The 23,805-nt window shown below is 65.5% G+C and overlaps 1 protein-coding gene across 1 annotated transcript; it reads left to right on the top strand.

Annotated features, from left to right (window-relative positions):
• The first annotated feature begins 20 nt into the window (after positions 1 to 20).
• LOC138826479 (collagen alpha-2(I) chain-like) lies at positions 21 to 11,482 on the top strand. Its single transcript, XM_070021614.1, has 9 exons — positions 21 to 547; positions 2,151 to 2,233; positions 3,375 to 3,712; positions 4,411 to 4,633; positions 6,546 to 6,738; positions 8,892 to 9,183; positions 9,608 to 9,737; positions 10,012 to 10,262; positions 11,198 to 11,482. The coding sequence occupies exons 1-9, from the start codon at positions 21 to 23 to the stop codon at positions 11,480 to 11,482; spliced, it is 2,322 nt and encodes a 773-aa protein (XP_069877715.1).
• The last annotated feature ends 12,323 nt before the right edge of the window (positions 11,483 to 23,805 follow it).

Here is a 23,805-nt window from a genome sequence, read left to right as displayed (position 1 = left end):
GCGCGCGGGCTGGGGCGCCCATGGCGGGCGCGGGCCGCGGCGTCCTCAGGCGGCGCGCGCGGGCATGCCGCCCCGCGGCCCAGCGCGGCGTCTGCGGGAGGGGCCGGCGTTACCGGGGCCGCCGAGCGGGACGCGCGGCCCGACCCCGGCCCCGGCCCCCGGGCGCCCCGCCCGCCCGCCGCCGCCCCGGGCTCCCGGGCCGCCTGGCGCCGGCCGCCCCCGCCCCGCCGCGGTCCCTCCCCGGCGGCGCCGAGCCCTCGCGGGGCGTCGGCGGCGAACTCTCCCGAAAGGGAAACCCGCGCCCGGCCCCCGCTCGGGTCGAGCCCGCCGCGCCCGCCGCCGCCCCGGGCGCCCGCCGAGCCCCTCGCACCCACCTGGCCCGGCTCCCCACGCGCGGCGCCCGCCGCGGCCCGCCCGCCCGCTGTCCGCCCCGTCCCCGCGGCCGTGCGCCCGCCCGAGCGCCCGCCCCGGACCGCGCGCCGCCCGCCGCCCGCGCCGCCGCCGCTGCCGCCGCCGCTGCCGCCGCCGCCGCCGCCGCCGCGCACTGGTCTGGGGCTGCCGGGCGCTCCGCAGCCGGGGGGACGGGCCGCGGCGGCCACGCCCAGGCCACGCCCAGGCCACGCCCTCCAGGGCGGTCGGGGGCGGGGCCAGGGGCGGCCGGGCGGGAGCGGGCGCGGACCTGGAGGGCGTGGGACCGGGCCGGCGGGGCGAGGCCGGCCCCTCCCTACCTTTTATCCCGCTGGGGCGGCTGGGGCTGCGCTGGAGGGTCAGCGGTTGACCTGGGGGGGGTCAGCGGGGGACCTGGAAGGTCAGCGGGGGACCTAGGGGGGTCAGCGGGGGACCTGGGGAATCAGCGGGGGACATGGGGGGGTCAGCGGGGCACCTGTGGGGGTCAGCGGGGGACATGGGGGGTCAGCGGGGGACCTAGGGGGGGTCAGCGGGGGACCTGGGGGATCAGCGGGGGACCTGGGGGGTCAGCGGGGGACATGGGGGGTCAGCGGGGGACCTGGGGGTCAGCGGGGGACCTGGGGGGTCAGCAGGGGACCTGGGGGGTCAGCAGGGGACCTGGGGGTCAGCGGGGGACCTGGGGGGTCAGCGGGGGACCTTGGGGGTCAGCGGGGGACCTGGGGAATCAGCGGGGGACCTGGGGGTCAGCGGGGGACCTAGGGGTCAGCGGGGGACCTGGGGGTCAGCGGGGGACCTGTGGGGGGGTCAGCGGGGGACCTGGGGGGGTCAGCGGGGGACCTAGGGGGGTCAGCGGGGGATCTGGGGGGTCAGCGGGGGACCTGGAAGGTCAGCGGGGGACCTGGGGAATCAGCGGGGGACCTGGGGGTCAGCGGGGGACCTGGGGGGTCAGCGGGGGACCTGGGGGATCAGCGGGGGACCTGGGGGGTCAGCGGGAGGGGGGACAGGATCACCAGGCGTCCTCTTGGGAAGCAGGGTGTGGGAGTGAGTAGCCCACAGCAGGAAGGGAACCTGACCGGTCCCAGAAGACAGATGTGAGGTGTGAGAGGCAGGGAGGGAGAGGGAGGGAGAGGGAGAGACCGAGTGGCCCCTCAGAGGACAGGGCTCCCATGTCTTTCCCCCACTCCCTGATGGAGAGCATTTGGAAGTGGCTGCTGCTCGCTGGGCCTCAGGATGGAAGTGGGGAGGGGACACTGCCCAGGGAGGGGAGCCATGTGGAGAGCTGTCAGCAGGGCCTCTGGGGGACGCAGGATGGGCACGACCGCCATGGGGAGGACGGGGCTGACAGTCCAGGTCCAGGGAGCGCCCAGCCGAGGTCCCCCGCCGGCGGGCGACGGCAGGTGCCATCCTGGAGACGCTCTGCAGAGCGTCTGGGACTGCGCAGGGCCACCATATCCTGTCTCGTTTTCAGGCAAGGAGGGAGTCCAGAGACTCCTGGAGAAGGAGCGAGGAAGGCGCAGCCCCGGCTGGTGCTTACTCCTGACCCAGCTTGTGGCTTTGGAGCCTGGATTTGGTCGTCAAGAAAGTGGGCCACAGACACCCCCTGCCCTCCCCAGCTCAGCATGAGCAGAGCTCACCTGCGCTCTGGGTACAGCCTATGCTGCCAGAGACTGGGCGTGTCTGGCTGGCTCAGGATCCCCCAGGGATCCCCCTGCCGCTCAGCACCTCTGCCCTATGCCCCGCAGGTCCTGGGGCCATGGGGGCTGGGCAAGGGCCAAGCCCAGGTCCCTCCAGACTGCAGCCAAGAGGGATGGTCCAACCCCCTCAGGTAATGGCCACACAAGACCATCTCCCCTGGGCCCGTACCTGCCATCCAGCAGTTTTTGGTTTTGTTGTGTTTGGTTGTGGGGCTTGAACTCGGGGTCTGGGCGCTGGCCTTGAGCTCTTCAGCTGAGGGCCAGCACTCTACCACTTGAGCCACAGTGCCACATCTGGTTTTCTGGGTGGTTTATTGGAAGTAAGAGTCTCACGGACTTTCCTGCCTGGGCTGGCTTCGAACCATGATCCTCAGATCTCAGCCTCCTGAGTAGCTAGGATGACAGGTGTGAGCCACCGGTGCCCCGCTCCGTTTTTTTTTTTTTTGGGGGGGGGTCTAGTCGTGGGGCCTGAACTCTGGGCCTGGGTGCTGTCCCTCAGCTCTTCAGCTCAAGGCTAGCGCTCTACCACTTGATCCACAGCGCCACTTCTGGCTTTTTTTCTTTTTGCTTATGTGGTGCTGGGGAATCGAACCCAGGGCTTCAGGCATGCGAGGCAAGCGTTCTACCACTGAGCCATCTTCCCAGCCCCTGTTTTATTTTATTTCTGGGATGTTCTCTCTCTTCCCCACCCCTCTCCCATCTGTGTCCCAGGGCTGGCTCATGGACCACATCTTTTTTTTTTTTTTTTTTTTTTTTTGTCGGTCGTGGGGCTTGAACTCTGGGCCTGGGCGCTGTCCCTCAGCTCTTCAGCTCAAGGCGAGCACTCTACCACTTGAGCCACAGCACCACTTCCGGTTTTCTGGTGGTTTATTGGAGATAGGAGTCTCATGGTCTCTCCTGCCCGGGCTGGCTTTGAACCGCGATCCTCAGATCTCAGCCTCCTGAGTAGCTAGGATTACAGGCGTGAGCCACCAGCGCCCAGCTTCATGGACCACATCTTTGAGGCTCTCTAGCTGCCAGCTTCTGGGCAGGTTGGAGCAGTGGGGAGCACAGCTCTTGGCTTCCTCCTGCAGGCCCCGCCGCCGGGCAGGGCCCCGGACCCCAGCGCCGGGCCTGACGGCGGGCGTCCCTCCAGTTCCTTCTCCGTCTCCACGTGGCTCTCCTCCTGCCTGCATCAATGCGGCCTTCCCACGCCGGCGACTCCTCACCTCAAGCTCCCTAAGTCATCCTGCAAAGATCCTCATTCCAGACATGCCACACCCCGGTCCCTAGGGCTGAGCATGAGTGCCCTGAAGACCATTCTTGGCCCAAGGGTGGCCGGGCCCTGTGGCCGCCTCCACCCCGGAGGTGGACCCTTCGTGACAGGCCCTGTGGGCTTGGTGGCACTGCAGGTGGCTGTGGGTCAAAGGGCAGCCACACTCCCCTCTGTCCACCAGTTGTGCCGGATTGTCCCCAGAGGGCCCGTGCCTCCACCGGCAGCTCTGACCTCCCCCCCCCGCCCCGCCCCCTGCCAGCCCACTGTTGTCAACCTGCTGTTCTGTGAGCTGGACCCTTGCCGCACACCAGCAGTCCTGCTCAGCCGGGTTCCTGTGTGGCCAGACGCCTGTCCGGTGCCCGCCCCGCACCAGGTCACCCCCATTCCCCAATTTGCTGGCTCCTCCTTAGAATCAGCTGCAGTGTCAGCACTCCACAGAGCCTCTCCACAGCCAGAACCACAGGCCCCGTCCTCCCAGCTCCGACAGGGTCTGTGGGGCAGGCGAGTAGGAGAGGGGGGCTGGGTGGAGATGCAGGGGACAGTGGGGGGGGGCGGCACTTCAGATGCCGGAGCCCACCCCACACAGACACCTTGTTGCCCGCCCCACTGAGTTGCAGCCGGTTGGCGAGGCCTGTACCCACGGGGTCCCCAGAGCAGCCAGAGGGGGCAGAGGCCCAGCCCAGTCCCGTGACTCTCCGCTGGGCCCAGCAGCAGGGAGGATGACATGGAGGGGCTAGCCATGCCCAGGCCATGGTTCCCCGCAGGCTGGCGTGGCCAGCTCCACGTCTGCCCCTTGCCCACCAGGCCGGGCAATGGCGGCGAGGCTCCTGCCGTCAGCAGAGCTGGTGATCCTGGCACGGACCCCAATCCACAGCCACTTCCAACCGCTTCCAACCGCAGGGCTCCTGGCAGGCAGTGGTGCCACGGGCCAAAGCCAGCCTGAAGCCCAGGCTGGAAGCCCTGGGGAGTCCCTGCCCGGCTCATCCTTGGGAGTCCGCCTGGCCTGGGGGCTCCCTCATGATGCTCGGAAGTCCTTTTGGCCCTACCGTTCAGCTCAGCGGAGGCACAGGGGAAGCTGAGGCCAGGTCGGCCATCGCTGGCAAACTCTTACTCTGCTCCCATCTCCCACTGCCCTGTGTGCGGACAGGAGCCCGGGATTCAGGCTACACAGCAAAGGGTGCACAGAGAGGCCTCTCAGTGAGCCTCGGGGCCGGGCTGACGCCCTCCCCCAAGGAGAACAGAGAAGGTTTGAGTGGGGCTGTGTCCTGGAGGGATGGTGGGTGAATTCTACCTTTTAAACTTATTCTGAGAATTTGAGAAAGAGTAAAATAAAAGGCACATTTGATTTGCTCATTATTAACAGAAGTGGAATTTTAAAGGACATGGAGAAAGAAAATATTTCAAAATCCCTCAGCCAACACTAGCTACTATACAAGATCCATAATTTTAGCCCTGAGCTTCCTGGCAGGCCAGGCAAAAAGGACAACACCATGAATCATGAGCTATTGAGAGCCTGGATGTGCCATCATGGTCTGGGTCCAAGCTTTCTGCCCTTTTTGTTCTTGGTTCACTCAGACTGCTAAACCTCAAGGCCCGACTGGAGAGAAGTGGCTGATCTCAGGTGAGCCGAGAATGGAGAGCAGGGCTCTCCACTTAGCAGATACAGAAGGGAGGCGTGGGGCCTCGTTGGGCTGGGGTCCCAGCGTCCGCCCCAGCCTGGTGCCAAAGGGCTGCTCAGCCAGGGCACCATGAGCACCCTGGGCTGGGTATGAGGCCCGGGCCGGAGCTGAGCAGGGAGGGGTTAAAGCCGCCAGCGCTCGGCTCGTGGGCTAGCTGGCCAGGCCGGTAGCCGCTGAGCAGCTCAGAAATCTATTTTCCTAAGCTCTTGGCATTTGCCTGAAACCTCAAGTGTATTTTCCCTAAGTCTTATTTTTTCTTTGACCCCAAACTCTGGTAAATTGAAGGGAAATTTAATTATGGAGTTTTGGTCCATTTACACTTAAACCCTCTCAGCATTTTTTCCAGGACCCTTTTGGAGTTCAGCACGTCTTGGGAGCCTTCTAAATGAACGTTTTTATTATTATTATTTTTGAAAGGCCTCCCTCCCCCTCCCCTTCCCCTCCCCTCCCCTGCACCAGCCTTTCAGCCAAGAATAAACAAGCTGGGACTGCTCAGGCCCCAGGCCGCCCTGGCTGCCCCCCCCCCCCCACTGCGGGCCTCTGCCCCTCCCCCTCTGACTCTTCCTCTGGGACCTGGACCTCCCGACTGCCCTTGTGCCAGCTTTGGCCCGGAGTTCTCTCAGCCGCCCTCGGCCTTCTGAGCCCTGGCGGAGCGGGGAGCCCAGAGTGCCCGGGGGTCTAGTGGGCGCCTGATGGGTGCTCAACCTCTGCCCTTGAAGCAGTTGTCCATGTCTGGTCTGGGCCGGCGCAGGACCGGCCATCTCACGGACGGCTCAGGACGGACGTAGCGTCCTGTGTAAGAACCCACACCCAGCCTCCCCCAGCCCCACTGGACGGGGCTGGGCTGCAGGCAGCCTGGCACTCAGCGCCCACAAGTTTCCGCCCTCCTCCCAGGGACTTCAGCCGGGCTTGGAAATGCCCTCTGCAGTGCTTAGGGTGCTCCAGGAGCCAACAAGTCCCTCAACCCCCGCCAGGCACCTGCAGCACAGTCTGCTCTGGGTGGCGGGTGCTGGCGTGCTCAGGGCTCCTCCTGCGGGGCACGGCAGTCCGGCCGGCTTTCAGTGGGACGCGGCAGGTGCAGCTGCCCTGGGCCAGGCCGGTGAGGTGCCAAGCAGCACCTGGCCTCCAAGTGGAGCGGAGGGAGGCTTGGGGGTCTGAGGCCAAGCCCCACTCCCCTGCCTGTCTGGTGTGCCCACTTAGGACCTCCGCCTCCCTTCCAAGGCCTCCATCGACCCCCGCTGGGCAGGGCTGAGGGGAGCAGGGGGCGTCACAGGGAAAGAGGAATAGGGTGGCGCGTCCCAGAGACAGACCCAGCTCCAGGGATGGGGAGTCTACAGCACCCCAGATTGTGGAGGGCCCGTGACCTCCCTGCCGGCCGTGGAGTCTGCCGTCATGGAGGCCTCGAGTCCCAGCAGCCCCGGTGGCGCTGTGTTCTGCCAGCCGCAGCCCCGTCTGAGCTCCCGCGGGCTCCGGGGAGGCCCCTGAGCCCCAGCTTCTGCTCACCATCAGCAAGGGCAGCCTTTGAGGATGGGCACGCCCTGTGCCGTGTGGCTGCTCCCGGCAGCCAGGCCCTCACCAACACCACGCCTGGACGCCCCACGCTCGATCTGTGTGCTGAGCGGCGGGTGGGCTGCAAGTGTCCACCTGTCCTGAGCCTGAGGATTGCACCCCAGCCCCCGAGCGACCCGTCTCCACCCCTGAGGTCCCAGTGTTGGTCAGGATAGAAAGACACAGTCTGAAGTCCCTAATAGAGATGTCTAGGTCCTTCACCCAAGCCACACCCCTCTGCTCTTGGTCCTGGCTGGTGACAGCTTTGTTGTCCCTGGGCCTGGACAGACAAGGGGCTGCGGGTGGGACTGTGGCAGCCCTGGGCGGGGGCCTGCCGACCACCAGCAGGGCAGAGTTGTGTCGGGGGTGTTCCTGGGCAGCGCGCAGCCAGCACTGGCCCGCGGGTCTCCAGTGCTGGTGGGCAGGGCTGGCCAGGCCCTGGGGCAGGTCCGGCTCGGTGAAGGTGGGGGTGTGGGAGGCAGGACGGCCTTCCCAGCCAGACACCCTGAGCTCCACCGGGAGCCGGGTGAGGACCAGGCCGGCCCGAGGCGGCTCACGCGCCTCCCTGACCCCCGCACGTCCACAGAGGGCCCCCAGACTCCAGGAGAGCCTGCCCTGAGAACTGTGGACCGCCAGGGTCAGGGCAGGGGGGCTGGGAGGGCAGCTGGAGCCAGAGCCAGGTTCCCAGGCCGAGCTGTCTCGAGCTCAGGGTCTGTGTTGCTTCAGTGTGGATCAAAAAAGCTTATCAAGCTGGCTGGGCAAGGGCCGGCTTCCCACGCCCCCCCCTCGGCCCTCTCCCCCTTTCTCCCAGCAGGCTTTGCCCTCTTAGTGTCTCTGCCCTCCCCAGACCCTCCCACCCTCCCTTGGGGAGGGCCTCATAGTCATCTCACCTGCCGGCTCTGTGCGTCTCCCCAAACCCACCCTCCACCCCAGGGTCCCAGCCTCCAGAGTGACAGGACAAGGCAGGGAATGGCTGCCGGGGGTGCGGGAGAGGGCTCAGGGCTGAGAGGGGGGTCAGGGGGGTCCGGGGGGGGGTCAGGGGGGTCAGAGGGCTGGGGGGGTCCGGGGGGGGTCAGGGGCAGCCAAGTCCTGGGAGGGAGTCTGCCCTGTCTATGCGGAGACCGGCACCAAGGGGGGCTGGCCGCGGTGGGCCCAGAGCCCCAGAGAAGCTGGGGGAGCCCCACAGCCAGCGCTGGCCGCCCCCTCCCCCGCCCAGGCATGGGGGCCGTGCCGCGCCTGGAAAACTGGGTCAGAGCAAGGCTGGGCAAGCCCTCTGCCAGCACCCAGCCTGGCCTCACCCCACCAAACACAGCCTGTGGCGGGCCGGGCTCCGCTCGGGCAGCCGGGCGGCACCCGCCTCCACGTGTGGGTGCACGCGTGTGCGTGCTCATGTGTGGGCACCTTGAGGGCACTGTGGCTCAGCTGAAGCCTCTGGGACCCCTCCTCCACACCGCTGACCTGGCTCGGGACAAGCGTGCCCAGCGCCCTGGCCAGGCCAGCCAGGCTCCCGGTGGGAAACCCGGTCACCTGGCCAGCTCACCAACGGCCTCCCTCCCAGGACCTGTGCCCTTGGGGTTCGGGAGGCGAGCGAGCGCTGGTAGACTGAGCTGGAGGCATGTGGCAGGGTGTCTGTCCAGTGGCCTTCCCCCATCGTGACCCCTCACACACACAGGGCTTATCTCCCCCCACGGATTCCTCCGGCACCCCCCAAGGACTGTCCCTGTGGTCCTGGGGCCAGCCCCACTTGGTGGCTTCCCCAGGATCAGTTTACCCTTCTGGCTGTGAAGCCCTCAGGGCTGGGCCCCGGGCACAGGGTTAGGGAAGGGTGCGCAGGGCAGGGGGGACTTTCCTGTCTGGCGCCCTTCCCTAGAGTCGCGCCCCTGCCTCTGGCCCGCGCCGAGCCCTGTCTTGGGGCCACCATCTGTCCGCGACAGGTGTGGGCTTGCTGGCTCGCCCACCCGCAGGGCTGCTGGGCGGGGTTGCTGGACTGCCAACTGTGGGAGTGCCTCTTCCCACGGGGACCCGGGGACCCCTGCCCCCTCACGTCCTGCCCTGTGGGCCGGGAGGGCACAGCCCTGCTGGGGCCTCAGCTGCCCAGAGGGACAACTTCCTCCCACCCTGAGCACCATGTCCACTCTCAGGAGCGCATCCCCTCCCCCAGCCTGCCCTGCAGGACGGGGCCGAGGGGGCTCTCACACACACACACACACACACACACACACACTACACATGCACAACACACACAAGACACCGTGTTCTTCTTGTCAAGGGCTTAAAGGCTTCCACTGACTGCTCTTGAGCTCACAGAACAGGTAATGCGGGAACTGGGCTGGTCGGGCAGGTGGAGACGCGATGGGCCACGCCCAGCTTCTGGCTGGCTTGCACCCCGCCCCCACCCCGGGGTGAGGATGGCCAGCCCGACTCAGGCAGGTTCAGGAGGGTGCTGGGCGCATCTCTGGAGGCCTCCGTGTGGGGAGCACTGGACACTGCCGGCCTCGGAGACGCGGACCTGCATGTCGGAGTCCCCGGCGCCCGGCCCCCCATGCTCCCCTACCACCAAGCTCCTTTTGGGCTCAGCGCCCTCCTGCACCCAGCCTGGGTCTGGCCCTGAGCAACGTCACTTGTGATCATGAGGATGGGCCTCCAGGAAGGCTTGTGGGGCCTGTGATCCCGGCCACCCTCGGCTCTGCAGCGGCTGGGCTGCCAGGGCCCCCCGAGCGAGGGCTGCTGCTCAGTGCCTTCCTCTCCAGAGGCCGCCGTGGCTGGGCTTACTCAGGGACTCTCAGGACCCTGTGGGAAGGGGCCTTTGAGGTCTCCATCCTAGGGAGGTGAGGTTAGGGTGTCAGAAGCCGCGGCTTGGTTCAGAATGGGCTGGAGCTCAAGGTTGGCTCTTCCTGGGTGACCCCAGGGCCACAAGCTAGCCAGCAAGGTGGCCGCTGTGGGTGCCAGCCCGCCCCACCACAGCCTGGCCTCAGGGCGGCTCCCAGGGTCTCTGCTTCCAGCTCTGGCCCCTGGCCCCTTAGGGACATGGGGCAGTCAGGGTGCTACGGTCTGGGGACAGCGAGGCCCAGCATTTTAGGGGTGTTTTGAAGCCCACGGAGGGGATTCAAACGGAGACAGAAGAATCAGGGCCGGCTTCCAGTCCTGGAGCAGGTGGGGACAGCCTCACCAGTGTCCCCCGGCCCCGCCCAGCCGCACCCCAAGGACACCCGCCGGGCACAGAGCGCAGGGGGCACAGGCCCAGCCGCAGCCTTGCAGTAGGCACCAGCGCAGGCGCTGACACCAGGGCTGCACGGCCTCCAGATGTTGCCAGCTGGAGCTGGGGCCGGCCCACAAGGCGTGGGGGGCGGGGGCGGAGGGCTGCGAGAGGACTCAGTGAGTGAAGCCAAGGGGCTGAGGCCTCCCCATCCAGGACCCCCGCATCCAGGTGCCCGCCCCCCACACTCGGAGGGGCCCGTGCGGGGCATGCGCATCCTCCGCACCCCCGCAGCGCCCCGCGGCCTGTGCCTGCTCCCAGGGACTCCCCTGGTCCTGCAGCGCCCCACGCCCCGTGCCCGCCCCCATGGCTCCCTCAACCCTGCTGCGCCCCACCCCCGCTCCTGCCATTGCAGCTCTGCCAACATCTGGGACACTCTTGGGGTGCAGCTTGGGGCTCAGATAAGTGCCCTCACCTTTGAGGTGGGCGGAACTCATGTCCAGCAAGTGGTGTGTGTGTGTGCATGGGGACATGGTGTCTGAGGCTCGCTGTGCAAACACAGGTCGTGCACACACACCGGCCAGGCTGGGTCCTGCCCCGGTCCTCCCGGGGCTGTGGGGCGGGGCAGCTGTGCCCGGCCCGGCCCCGGGCTGCGACATCGGAAGTGTCCGGATGGAAAGCAGACACGGCCCCGCGCAGCCACTCAAAGGCATAGCCTCTACACATCCGCCTCGTGCAGGACAAGAAAACAAAAGCGTCTCAGAGCCCTGGGCAGGGAGAGGACAGCCTTGCTCTGTCCACCGGGAGCGGGGCCGCAGGCCCTGTGGGCCGCACCCGGGTCCCCTCTCCACCTGGCCCTGAGCCCCGCCTGGGGGACTGCAGTGTGGGCGCGGCTGGCTCTGACGCTGGGAGTCCTGGCGGAACCTCCCTCAGCCTCAGCCGGGCGCGAGGATGAGCTCAAGCCAGAGGAGGGAGCGCCCCACCCTGCCTGCCTTGTCTCCCCAAAGCTGCCGGCCGCCCCGGCGGCTCCGTGACGGCCTCGGGGCCCCTCCGTGGCTTGTCCCACAGCAGCACACAGGTGGCCAGGGCCTGTGCATCCAGGTGGGAGCATCACAGCCTGGTGGCTCCTGGGCTGTGTTCACAGCCAAGGCCTCTAGAACTTTCTCTTGGTCCCCCTTAGCTCCCCTTCACACTGTGCTTCCTCAGACACATGTGTTCTTTGCCTCAGGGCCTTTGCTAGGGGTTCTCTCTCAGAGCTCCATCCTGCTCAGTCCCTGCGCCCTGCCTGTCCCCTCTGGGAGGCTTCTGTGGTCACTCGTGGCCCTTGGGGCCCAAGCCTGAGACCGTCCGTCCCTCCAGTGTGCCTCCCATGCTAAGGCATGGGACTCTAAAGGGACCCCGTAGCCTGGGTCCATAGCTGGCCTCGGCTCTTAGGCGGCCCCCGCTGGATACCCTGGGAGCTTGTGCACCCCTGGGCGTGGTGGGCGTCCTGAGATGCAGCTCCTGGAGTGGCCGCCTGCAGCGTGTCTTCTGCAACAGGCTGCACGGTGCCACCCCCGCCCCGGCCAGCCTGGCTGATGAAGGGAGCAGGACGGAAGCCGGCACAGAGCCCCGGCCTCCCAGGAGCCCCCCGCCTGCCGACACCACTCCCGGAGGCCCAACTGGCTCTGGGAGCCTAGAGCTGCTCCGTCAGCCATACTGAGCAGAGGCCGGGTGCGTGGCCAGCCCCAGGCCCCGCGCGGCCGGCGGTTCTGACCTGGGCCTCGCTGCTGAGTGCCGCCAGCCCCGCCCCCACGGACACCCCCTAAGCTCCACACCTGTCCATTTGGAATCAGCCTGTGTCCACGTAGCCGTTGCTCATTCACGCTCACTCTCATCCATCCCTCATTCACTTATTTCTCACTCATTCATTTACTCATTCTCTTTATTTTTCACTTTTTTGTTGGTCTTGGGGCCTGGGCGCTGTCCCTCAGCTCAAGGCGAGCGCTCTACCACTTGAGCCACAGCGCCACTTCCAGCCTTTTCAGTGTGTGTGGTGCTGAGGAATCGAGCCCAGGGCCTCATGCGTGCCAGGCAAGCGCTCCACCACTGAGCCACCTTCCCAGCCCTTGTTTTTTTTATGGTAAGGGTGATGCGCAGAGGGTCACAGTGACTTCGGTCAGTAATGAATCCACTCCCGTGAGCAGGGCCACCTCCCATCTTCCATTTCCCCACCTGACCCCTTTCCCTCTGAGGTCACTCACTCTCTTACTCCTCCGCACGCTATCTTACTCCTCTCACTCATCTACAACCACGGCAGCCCTTTCTGTGGACACAGCGTCGTGCACGGCCCTGGAGCTCATCCGAACAGAACAGGTCCTGTCCTTCCCAGAATGGATGGTGGTGGGCGGCCACAGCTGGGCCTGGACACTGTGTCAGCAGGCAATGTTGGGGCCCGGCGGTGGCCGGGGGGTGCTGGGCCTGGACACTGTGTCAGCAGGCAGTGTTGGGGCCCGGCGGTGGCCGGGGGGTGCTGGGCCTGGACACTGTGTCAGCAGGCAGTGTTGGGGCCCGGCGGTGGCCGGGGGTGCAGCTCTCCTCACCCCTGGGTACCCCCCCCACCAGGCCCACAGGTGGGCAGAGCCCGCTAAACTGATTGAACCAGGCCTGCAGCGGGCCCTGCCCGGCAGGAGGGGATGCTGGTAGAGACTGCTCAGACCCACAGCTGTCCATCACGGCCCCGGCGGGCAGACAACCAAGAACAGGCCAAAAAGTAGAGAGATGGAGCTCTTAGGGCCTCCAGGTGCCCTCACTGAATGGGCCTCCGTCCTCAGAACTCGAGGAGGCCAGGGCAGCGCTGCCACCCCATCACTCCCTCCAGCATAACTGACTTGCGGCCTCATGGGCTTCCTGGAGCTCCGGGACCCCGGATCCAGGACAGGGCTCTGGCCATGCCACCCGCTAACCCAAGCCTGTGTGGCTCTCCACAGCTGCTGAGCAGAGCAGGGGAAGGCGGTCCAGAACCGCTGGGGAGAACCAGACAGGACCAGATCAGACAGGAGAACAGGCGAGGCAAGGGGAGGAGCAGGCCCCGGCCCTGAGGCTGAGAGGGGTTAATTCCTCTGGCCCTGGGCAGCAGCGGACAGGACAGGATTAAGGCTGCAGGGAGAGGAGACCAGAGCCAGTGGCCAGCCCTTGGTCAGGGCACCGCAGTCAGGGGACAGCTACACCTGCTCGGGAGATAGCCTTGGGGCCAGCAGGAGGGCCAGCGGTGTCCACGGCGGCTGGCATCAGGCGTGCTGGGGTAGGGGGTGGGGCGGGGAAGGGGTCCCGAGCCGGGGTGCTGACGGCTCAATCCTGCCCGTCACTGCTCAATGGGCCCTTGTCCATTTCCATTGAGCGCTGCATTCCGGCCCCCTGGCGACCGCCTGGCCGCAGCCATCTCCGGGGAGGCAGGAATGCGGCAGGCGGGGCTGGGGCGGGGGGTGGGGCTCCTGTTCTCACGCCCCAGGCCACTCTGGCTGACTCAATTGGAATTTAAATGCCGGCCTCTGTTGTCCTCAGGATGGCCAGGAGTCAGCGCTGCCCCGGGGGCTTGGCCAGGCCTGGGCTGGAGTGGCCAGCTGTCCTGGCCAGCCTGCTGGAGCGTCCCCTCAGACCCAGCCACTTCTGTCCTGTGGGCTTTTCCTGGCCTCTCCTCCAGGGCGCCCTCCGGGTGCCTCCGGCCATTCCACCCCGCAGCTCCAGTCCCGGCTCCACCTGACCCGTGTCCCACACGGCGCTGGCCAGGGTGTGGGCCTGACCCTGACCGCACAGCCCCATGGCCCTGCCGGCCTCTCACCCTGTCCAGGCACTAGCGACCCGGGAGGAGAAGACAGGCCTCCCCACCCTCGACGGCCCCGCTGGAGGGGTTGGGCGGAGTGTGACCATCTTGGCTTGTCTTCGGGACAGTGGTGGCACTGGGTCTTCAGGAAGCTCCCCGAGGGCAATGGACTAGCCACTCAGGGCTGGCCTCCTGTGCTCAGCTGTGTCCCCTAACCTCTGTGCTACAGAGCAGGGGTCGCAGGAGAAAGGACAAGTCCTGACTCCCTGGAAGATGACCGAGGGAGACCCCAGCCAGTCCTGCTAGCCCCTCAGAGCCAGGTCTGGGGGGGCACGCATCGCCCTGACCATGTGCAAGCCAGGGGCGCGAGGAAGCACACACAGGGAGTGCCTTAGTCACGCAGGGAACTGCACGCAGTCTCCGTCCAGCGTGCCTAGCCCCGAGCACTCCTCCTGCACTCTGAGGAGACCAGGACAGCATGCACAGCCCCCTGCCCCCCGGGTCCCGCGGCAGGGGCACCCTGGCCACTGGCCATGCACCCCAACCCCAAACGCAGCAGAAGCCCCGGGCTGCCTGTTGCTCCCTCTGGTACCCAGACCCTCCCAGGCTGGGCCAGCTGACGGGGAAGCGGGCCTGAGCCCCAGCCCTGCCACCTCTTCTTCCTCCACCACGACTTCATTCATTTATTTATTTGCTGAACCTCTGATGTCCCTGAAAGGAGCCTTTGTCCGAGCAGACAATCAACAGCACAAATGGAAAGGGAGCTGTGTTTGAGCAAAGTCTGGTGGGGGGGAGGAGTGGTCCAGGCTGGAGATAGGAAGCCAGCCAGTGAGAGGGGCCCACCGAGGGGGGTGGTGCTGGGAGCCTCCCGTCCCCAAGCTGTGGGCCTTCCAGGAGAGCGGGAGAGACCACCACAAGTGAGCGGGGACACAGATCCCGTCCCTGCCGGATATTCCCAAGTGTGAGTGACAGAAAATTCCCAATGTCCATACTCCACGCTCACAGCGAGAGGAGAGGAGAGGAGAGTCAGGCTGCGCTATAGACAGGTCCTGAGTCCTGATGTGTGGGGAGAGGGCTTAAGGCTTAGGAAACAGTTCTGGTGAGGACCCGAGGCTGGGCGCCGCTGGCAAGTTAGAACTACCAGGAATACAGAAAGAACACAACCAAGAGTTGCAGTGAGCTGGGCGCCGAATCCTAGCTACTCAAGATATTAAGATCTGAGGATCTAGGTTCAAAACCAGCCCAGGCAGGATAGTCCGCGAGACTTTTATTTCCACTTAACCACCAAAAAACTATAAGTGGAGCTGGGGCTCAAATGGTAGAGTGTTCAGCCTTAAGCAAAAGAGATCAGGGAGGTACAGTGCCCAGGCCCTGAGTCCAAACCCCAGTACTGGCTCATATATGCGCACGCACACACACACACACACACACTTAGGATTTTTATTGGGGTAAGACAGAAGCGCCCTCCCTCCCCAGGACCGGGCTGAGGAGGGATGACCTAACTAAGGTTTTTCAAAGAATTGTGAGTTGGAGGCTGGGAAGGTGGCTCAGTGGTAGAGCGCTTGCCTTGCATGCACGAGGCCCTGGGTTCAATTCCTCAGCACCACATAAGCAAAAAGAAAAAAGCTGGAAGTGGCGCTGTGGCTCAAGTGGTAGAGCGCTAGCCTTGAGCTGAAGAGCTGAGGGACAGCACCCAGGCCCAGAGTTCAGGCCCCACGACTGGACCCCCCCCCCAAAAAAAAAGAATTTTGAGTTGGAGACCTCTAAGACCAGGGCCTATTAAGACAGAGGGACAGCAGCCTGGACCAGGAAGGGCTAGACATGTTAGAATACAGATGTATGTGTTTGTTTGTTTGTTTTGTGCCAGTACTAGGGCTTGAACTCAGGACCTCATGCTCTTAGCATATTTGCTCTGGGACAGTGCTCTCCTCCTTGAGCCACACCTATACTTCTGGTTTTTTGGCTTTGAACAGAGATTCTCAGATCTCAGACTCCTGAGTAGCTAGGATTAGCAATATGAGCCACCCGTGCCAGCTTTTTTTTTTTTTTTTATTGTTGTTTTGTCTTATAAACCAAGAGCATGTATAACCTTAAACATTTATTGGGGCTGGGAAGGTGGCTCAGTGGTAGAGTGCTTGCCTTGCATGCTTGAGGCCCTGGGTTCCATTCCTCAGCACCACATAAGCAGAAAGAGCCAGAAGTGGTGCTGTGGCTCAAGTGGTAGGGCACTGGCATTGAGCTGAAGAGCTGAGGGACAGCGCCCAGGCCCAGAGTTCAGGCCCCACGACCAGCAAAAAAAAAAAAAAAAATTATTTAGACTGGTTTTTCTTGGCTGGAGCAGGATTGGGGTTTGGTCCGGCCATCCAGGAAAGGGTCCACCTCACGCTGACCCCCACGCTGACCCTGCACTCTGACCCCCCCAGCCACCTCATGCTGACCCCCCCAGCCACCTCACGCTGACCTCCCACACTCACCCCCACGCTGACCCCTATGCTGACCCTCACGCTGACCCCCCAGCCACCTCATGCTGACCCCCATGCTGACCTCACACACTGACCCCCCATGCTGACCCCTCACGCTGACCCCCACGCTGACCCCCCAGCCACCTCACGCTAACCCCCACGCTGATCCCCCACACTGACCCCCACGCTGACCACCAGACACCTCACGCTGACCCCATGATGACCTCCCACACTGACCCCCCACGCTGACCCCCCACTGACCCCCACGCTGACCCCCAGCCACCTCACACTGACCCCATGCTGACTCCCACACTGACCCCCATGCTGACCCCCACATTGACCCCCACGCTGACCCCCCAGCCACCTCACGCTGACCCCCCACGCTGACCCCCCCAGCCACCTCACACTGACTCCCCATGCTGACCCCCACGCTGACCCCCCCAGGTTGACCCCCATGCTGACCCCCACGCTGACCCCCATGCTGACCCCCCACGCTGACCCCCCAGCCACCTCACGCTGACTCCCCATGTTGACCCCCACGCTGACCCCCACGCTGACCCCCCAGGTTGACCCCATGCTGACCCCCACGCTGACCTCCCCAGCCACCTCACAGAGCGCAGTCTCTCCCGGCAGGCCCCTGCCTTTGTCGCCTGGACAGTGAAGGACCCCAGCACTGTTGGATGGCACGGGGAGGCAGAGGCAGAGGTGTTGGTGGCGGGCTTCCCGTGGAGTGTGCTGTGAAGGAAGGCCTGCACACAGTGACCTCCCAGGCCAGCCCGTGTCCCTCGCAGGCATCGTGAGGCCTTCGCTCGTGCCGGAGGGGTGGGGCAGGCTTCCTGCCTGCTTCCTGGCCAGGCTTTGCTCACCCAGCACGGACTACATTGGCCTGGTCTCCGCCTCTGCTTCAGACATAAACAGGGCGCAGTCAGGACTGCATCTATCTGTCCAGTGTCTCTACGTCCACCTCTGATTGGCTGCGTGGACCTGTCTGTCTAGCATCTGTAGTCCGCCTCTGATTGGCTGTGTGCTGCCACATACAGAGTGTGCGGTGTGGCGGGCAAGCCCGATGTCCAGGGGTACTTGCTCTGCTGCTGCTTGCCATGGGACCACTGGGCAATGCGCAAGTAAGGCCTGAGGCTGGGGCAGCGTGGGCCACACTGCCGGGGGGACCCACCTGCCTTCTTCCCTCTGTGCCCCTCAGTGGGGCCAGGCACTCTGTTCACCACTGCTCAGCCTACGCTTGCCCTGACAGCCTGATGCAGCCACAGACCCCCGTGGCTAGACGCCGCAGGCCACAGCCCTGCAGCTAACCCCCGAGGCTGGAAACACCAACCCCGCCGGGGGTCAGCCTCTGCCCCGACCTGGGGCTCCTGCAGGTCCCTCAGCTCAGGTTGAAGAGAGGAGGGGAGGGTGCCTTGGGCAGAGCTCAGGGCCGGCACAGCCGGGTGGGGAGACCGAGACCCAGCCCTCAGAGCGATTGCCCCCGAAGGCAGGTTTCTGTTGACTCGGGTGAGGGGAGAGCAGAGGGTGCACAGGCTCACCCACAAGCCCCACACCCGGAGGTGGAGGCATTGAAGACCATCCTGAGAACAGAGTGAGAAAGAAAAGAGGGGATGGCGGGGGGGGGGGGGTAGGGAGGCCAGGGTTGGGTGTGGACATAGCTAGGAGCACAGGGACATTTCAGGGCACAAGCGGAAGGCCTGGGACCGGGGCCCAGCAGAGAGTTCCGGAGCCTCTGCACCCAGTCTGCTCCCAAGGGCCCCAGGTGAAAACCAGTTGGGTTTTGTTCTCCAGTAAGGGTAGCTACCCTGGGCCTGGGCCTCCGTGTCTTCCCTCCGCTCCCAACCCAGGCCTGCGCTCTGGCAGAGAGGATCAGAGCGTAGATGGCTCCCCATCCAGACACCCCATGCCCCCAAACCCGAGTCTGGGCGGCCCGAGAGCTCCCAGGGGTCCGGTCGGGCCACTCCTGGCATGAGAACCTAACGGGCTCCCGCAGCACAGCAGGGCTGGGCTGGGTCTGAATGAGGAGAGGCATGTGGGGCAGAGGGTCGGGATGGGAGACTCTCACTGGGCAGAGGCCTGGCGGCCCGCCAGCTGGCCTGTCAGGCTGGTCCTGGGGACAGTCTGGATGCAGGACACCCGGGGGGAGTCCGTGTGGGGCAGCCAGGTTTGCAACGCCAGCTGCCTTCATTCTGGCCCTGCCCTAGATCTGCTGCCCCCTGGGCAGAGCTGCGGGTGGGGGCCCCGCCCCCAGACCAAGCCCTGCGGGCCCCACATCCAGGGTCCCTGCCCGGATCTGGGGCAGGGCGGCTTGGGGAGGGGTGGACGAGGGTCAGGCTAATCTCGCCTCTGGGGACAGCCTCCAGGTGTGCTGCCAGCAGGTTGGGTTTCTAGTTGGCCCCTTCCCAGGCGCCGACACCTGCTTTGGGCGAGACACATCCTTTCTACTGCGTGGGAGATAACACCTCCAGCGCTCACCGGCTGTCCGGGGAACAAGGGCTGGCACTGGGCTCCAGCTGGACAGGGAGCAGGTACAGAGGATTGGGCCTGGGCAGTGAAGGCGGCTGGAAGTGAGAAGCCACTCCCCTTCCTGTCTCCCAATAGCTTCTCAGAGCCCCAGACGGCTCCTGTCTCTGGAGGGTCCCATGCCCCTCCCTGTGCTCCCCGTCCCGTGCCCAGGGGGCCCAGAGGGAGAGAAAGAGACACCGTCCTCTCCAGAACACAAAACCCCCGCACCCAGGAGCCCTCCTTCTCAGATGGAGGCTACGGAGGGTGGCAGAGGCGCACATGGAGCCCCTGTCCTCCCTCGGCCACTGTCGGGGCCCTGGGGGGAAGGGGACCGTGGTGTTTTTTTTGGGGGGGGGTTTTGGGGTCCGGTCGTGAGGTCTGAACTCTGGGCCTGGGTGCTGTCCCTCAGCTCTTCAGCTCAAGGCTAGCGCTCTACCACTTGAGCCACAGCGCCACTTCCGGCTTTTTTCTTTATGTGGTGCTGAGGAATTGAACCCAGGGCCTCAGGCATGCAAGGCAAGCGCTCTACCACTGAGCCACCTTCCCAGCCCGGGGACCGTGGTGTTTGTGACTGGCATCTTCCACTCTCTCACTTTCCAGCCTGGGGACAGGCTTCCCAGCGGGTGGCCTGTCAGCTCAGGGTCTCGGGTGTCCAGCACCCGGGCCTGGGCATGGTCCTGAGCTGGCTTTGGTCAACCCCCTGCTCTGCCCCCGCTCTGGAGCTCCAGTAACGAGGTCATCCTGTGGCCTGGTCCCCAGCACAGACTGCCTCCTCACCACACACCACAAATACCTGCTGAGCCCCAACCCGGCTGCAGCGGGAGAGTGGGGATCTGGGCTTGCTCGGGGCTGTGCTCACGCCTGTGCCCGCCCCCACCACCAGTGGGCACACCCCTCCCCCACCATGCATGGTGTGGGGAGGGGCCAGGCTACGGGCGCTGGCAGACCCCCCCCCGGGGCAGACTCAAGGCCTAGAGTATGCTCTGAGCTGGCCAGGGCAGTCAGGGCGTCGCTGGCACCCAGGAGTGGGGCCTGCGCTCTCAGCCATCCTCATGCCCACCAGGAGTCCCCCAGAATCTCCTCTGTTCTCCTTAGGGTCTCTGCCAAAGCCATCCAAAGCCGAGGTTCATAACTGGAGCAGACAGGGAGATGGCACCACTGTCCAAATGTGGGCAAAAGGCAGGCTTGGGGAGTTGGGGGACGGGGACTCCTGGCTGCAGCGCTCATCCCTCAGGTCTGATGGGTGGGGCACAGCCACCCGGAGGCAGAGCGGGGGGGGGGGGGGGGGGCGGGCAGGGGGCGGGCGAGCGGGGGGCGGGTGGGCGGGGGGCGTGGTTACACCCAGACCTTGTGTGCACAGCCTTCTCGCGGCACCCCGGCCATCCGGTCAGTGGCACTCCAGTTCCCAAGTTCTGTGGGTCACAAAGACCGTGCCAGGGCCCCTCTCCAGAGGGGCTCAGCTGTGGCCCAGGCCACCAGCTCTGAGTGACCCGGAGGTCTGGCTTTGGAGGATGTTTTCAAAGCCAGCAGAGCTCCCCAGGGACTTCCAGCCTCAGGCTGGGCACCTTGGTGAGCCTGAGAAGTTCCGGGCATGTCCCTTTGGTCCTGCCCCAGCCCCGCGGACACCCAGAGCCGAGCCCAGAGTGCTAGAGACCCGGCCCTCCAGTCTAGCATGCCACCTTCTGCTGTGGCCTGGGCTGCTTCTCGGGGTGAAAGGCCCAGGGCAGCCTGTACCTCACCCCTTCAGAGCTCCAGCCCTCCCCACCCCACCCCTGTCCCCAGCACCACGGGGACAGGTGCTATTGGCTAGATGGGAGGCCCCCAGCCTGACCTCGCCAGCCTCAGCGGCCCACCACAATGCCCCGGCCCCAGGCCTGCCCCACAGCCGCCAGGAAGCCCAAGCCCTGCCTCCCGGCCCAGCCTGAGGGCTGGCTGGGCACTGGGCTCATCCAGGCAGGCCTTCATGCCTGGGGGGGGGCGCACAGAGTTTGGCCTGCCAGGTGGGCAAAGTGGGGGGGTCCTCTGGGCCTCTCTCCTCGGGAATGCACCCAAGTCACCCTTCCTGGGCTGACTCCGCCCCCCCCTCCGCCCAGCTCGCCCCCCTCCCTGGCTGGAAGCCCAGCAACCCGCAGAGCTCATTAGCGCGCAGCAGCCCTGCAGAGCTCGCTTTAATTGGGGCCGGCGGGACGTGAGAACCTGGGGACCCCGTGCCCGGCGCGGGGTGGGGGGGCGGGGGGAGCGCCCGCCTGAGCCGCCCGTGGCAGATTAGCAAGAAGCTCAATGGGCCCAGCGAGTGGTGATTAAAACTGCCCGCCCGGGCTGCGGCGGCCCAGGGGGGCTCTGGCACCGGCCCCAGCCCCACCCCAAACCCACTTGGCGGGGCCGCCACGGTGTGTCTTGTGCCCACAGGCCCTGGGAAGCCCGGGCTGCCCCTCCCTCGCACGCACCCTCCCCCTCACGGCCAGGGTGACTGAGCTACAGCCCTCACGGACCCCTCTGAAGGTTAGGCTACGTGGCCTGGGCACAGCTCACCCTCAGGCACAGGAACAAATCCTGCGTTGTGGTGGGAGCTGGGGTGTGATCAGAGACCTGGGAGACCCCACAGCGCTCTGCACCGGCCCCTGGGCCTCAGGGGCCTTGGCCGCAGCCGGGCTGGGTGAGGGGCGCCCGACCTGACCCAGTCTTCCCTAGACCCCAGCAGGCCCCACCTGGGAGCGGGGGAGGGGGGCTGCACCTTTGGGGTGGTTCTTCCCTTTTCTGTCACCTGGCCTCCTATGGTCCCAGCCCTCCCCTGACCAAGAAAGAGGGGCCCAGCGGCCCCCGGACAAGAGCAGGCTGAGCATGCAAAAGGCAAGTGCCCCATGGCCCCGCACCCCTCCTGTGGTAGTTCAGAAGGGCAGGTCCAGCCAAACTAGAAGTTTAGAATGTTCTGGATGGGGAAGTAGACTGGCTAAGAGAGGAGGGTGGCCAGGCTGGGGGGTCTTGGGCCATCCTGATGTCTTTGCCCAGTGGGGACAGCGTGGTCCCCGGCTGTCGACAGGCCCCCTCGTGGGTCAGGGTCCGCCCCAGGCCAGCCTTATCTCGACCTGACCGGATTTCTTGAAGTGAGCCCCATCAGTCCTGCTCTGACTGGGCCTGTCCTTGTGCTGGACAGAAGGGCGGGTGCCATCCTGGGCTGGGCACTGCTCAGTTCCTTGGGACCAGGAGGCCCTGGCCATGGGCATGGGAGGGCCCTGTGGGGTGTCCTAGCCAGGGATGCCCCCAGCCTGCCTTCAGCCTAGGCCTGACCCTCATGGATGGCTGGGCAAGACTGCAGGGCGGGTGGGGAGCTGGGCGGCCAGACGCCCGGCTCCATCAGAGCCTGCAGAAGGAACTGCGAGTGCGGCCTCGGGCACTGATGCCCGCCCGGCCCGGCCCTGGCCCGGCCCGGCCCCGGGGGGAGGGTGGAGGACCGACCATGTGTTACCACCAAGCTCTAGAGGCCAGTGTGACTGGGCTGCAGGCAGGAGCGGGGCCTCCTGGCCCGGGTTCCCCACAGGCTGCCTGGGTCAGGTTTGGCCACATTTTTTCATCAGAGCCTCCTGCTTCCTCTGATGAAGATGTTTACTCTCCTGGGGTGGGGGCATTTGCACGGTGCATGTGCATGTGCGTGTGGGGGCATGCGAGGGCATGTGTGCATGGGATTGTGCCCGTCGGTCGCTGAAGACAGGTCCTGGGTGGCCGATGGGGGCGGGAGCCGGTGGGGAGGGAACAGGGCCCGGGGTGTGGGGTCAGGTTCCAGCCCCACGGTGGGCCAGCCCCACTGAGGCACAGGCCTGCAAGGCTTCACTGCGGGTGTAAAAGAGGAGTCATAACAGCACCTTTCTATAACTTATTCCGAGTCGGGGTCCGGATCAGGGTCTCGAACAGCGTGCAGACGGTGTTCAGCAAATGTGTTGTCCCTGAATCTGGGGGCAGTGTCCTCTCCTGAGTGACCCCTCTCCTGAGCCCGTGGGTGCCATGAGCCTGAGTCCAGAAAGCGCTTGAGAGGGAAGAGGGAGGCTCGTGGGGGTGGGGCTGCCCACGTTCCCCCGGACGGAGGCCGCACAGGGAGCCAGGCCTGAGCCAGCCAGGGCTGGAGAAGGCTGCCGGTGGGGCCGGGCTGGGACTGTGCCCAGGGCAGCCTAGTGGGCAGTGGCCACCATGGCCACCAGGAGCCCACGGCCCCAAGCGGGAGCAGGGCTGCGGTGTCAGGGCGCTCGGGGCGGGAGCCTCAAGTGGGCAGAGCCGGTGCGGGCGTGGCCGGGAAGGGGCGCCTGGGGCGCCGCTCAAAGGCCGCTAATGTTCGCTAATCCCGGCCTTTCAGGCGCCGCGGCCGGGCTGTTGGGCCAACAACAGGCAAGTGAAAGGGTAGCACAGGGCGTGGGAGGCCCGGCCTGCCGGCCGCCCTGCCCGTGGCCTCCCTGGCCCGCCCGCCCGCCGGCGCCATCCTGAGGGACCCCGGTGCGGGGTGGCCCTGTGAGGCCCGGGAGCCCAGGAGCCCGGGAGGCCTGGGGGCTGGGCCCCTCTGGAGCGTGACCCCAGCTTTCAGCGCCACCCCTGGCCGGCCCCAGCGCCTCGTTAGGGATTTAATTAAGGAGCCGACGGGGATTTGCATAATCTCCACACTGTCGCGGAAGCCCTGGTGGGACCGGTGGGACTGGCAGGGAGGCTGGGCGTCAGGCCTGGGGTCCCCTCCACCTCTGACTGAGCTGGAGATCCACTAGGCTGGTGCACCCACGAGGTGCAGGCTGGGCTGGGATGTGGCTCGGGGGCACTCACTTGCTAGGCAAGTGCAACGTCCTGGGTTCGATCCCCAGTACCAAAAAACAAAAAAGAAAGAAAAAAAATACAGCTAAAAAATCCACAAAACTCAGACAAACAAAAAGGGCTGGGAAGGTGGCTCAGTGGTAGAGCGCTTGCCTCGCATGCATGAGGCCCTGGGTTCAATTCCTCAGCACCACATAAGCAGAAAAAGCTGGAAGTGGTGCTATGGCTCAGGTGGTAGAGCGCTAGCCTTGAGCTGAAGAGCTGAGGGACAGCGCCCAGGCCCAGAGTTCAGGCCCCACGACTGACAAAAAAAAGAGGGCCAAGCTCATGTATACACACGAATACACACACACATGCACACCTGCATGCACACACACCCAAGCAAACAGTGCAAACACTCCAGCCCCTGCCCTGACTGGTCTGCAGGCCCCCGGATACCCCCCCCATGGTCAGGGTGCAGGGTGC

This window comes from Dipodomys merriami, unplaced genomic scaffold (genome assembly GCF_024711535.1).
Source record: "Dipodomys merriami isolate MVZ:Mamm:240054 unplaced genomic scaffold, mDipMer1.0.p SCAF_143, whole genome shotgun sequence".
In the NCBI taxonomy this organism is placed as follows: domain Eukaryota; kingdom Metazoa; phylum Chordata; class Mammalia; order Rodentia; family Heteromyidae; genus Dipodomys; species Dipodomys merriami.
Note: the sequence above shows the minus strand (reverse complement) of the source record. Positions and strands in the feature narration are given on the sequence as shown.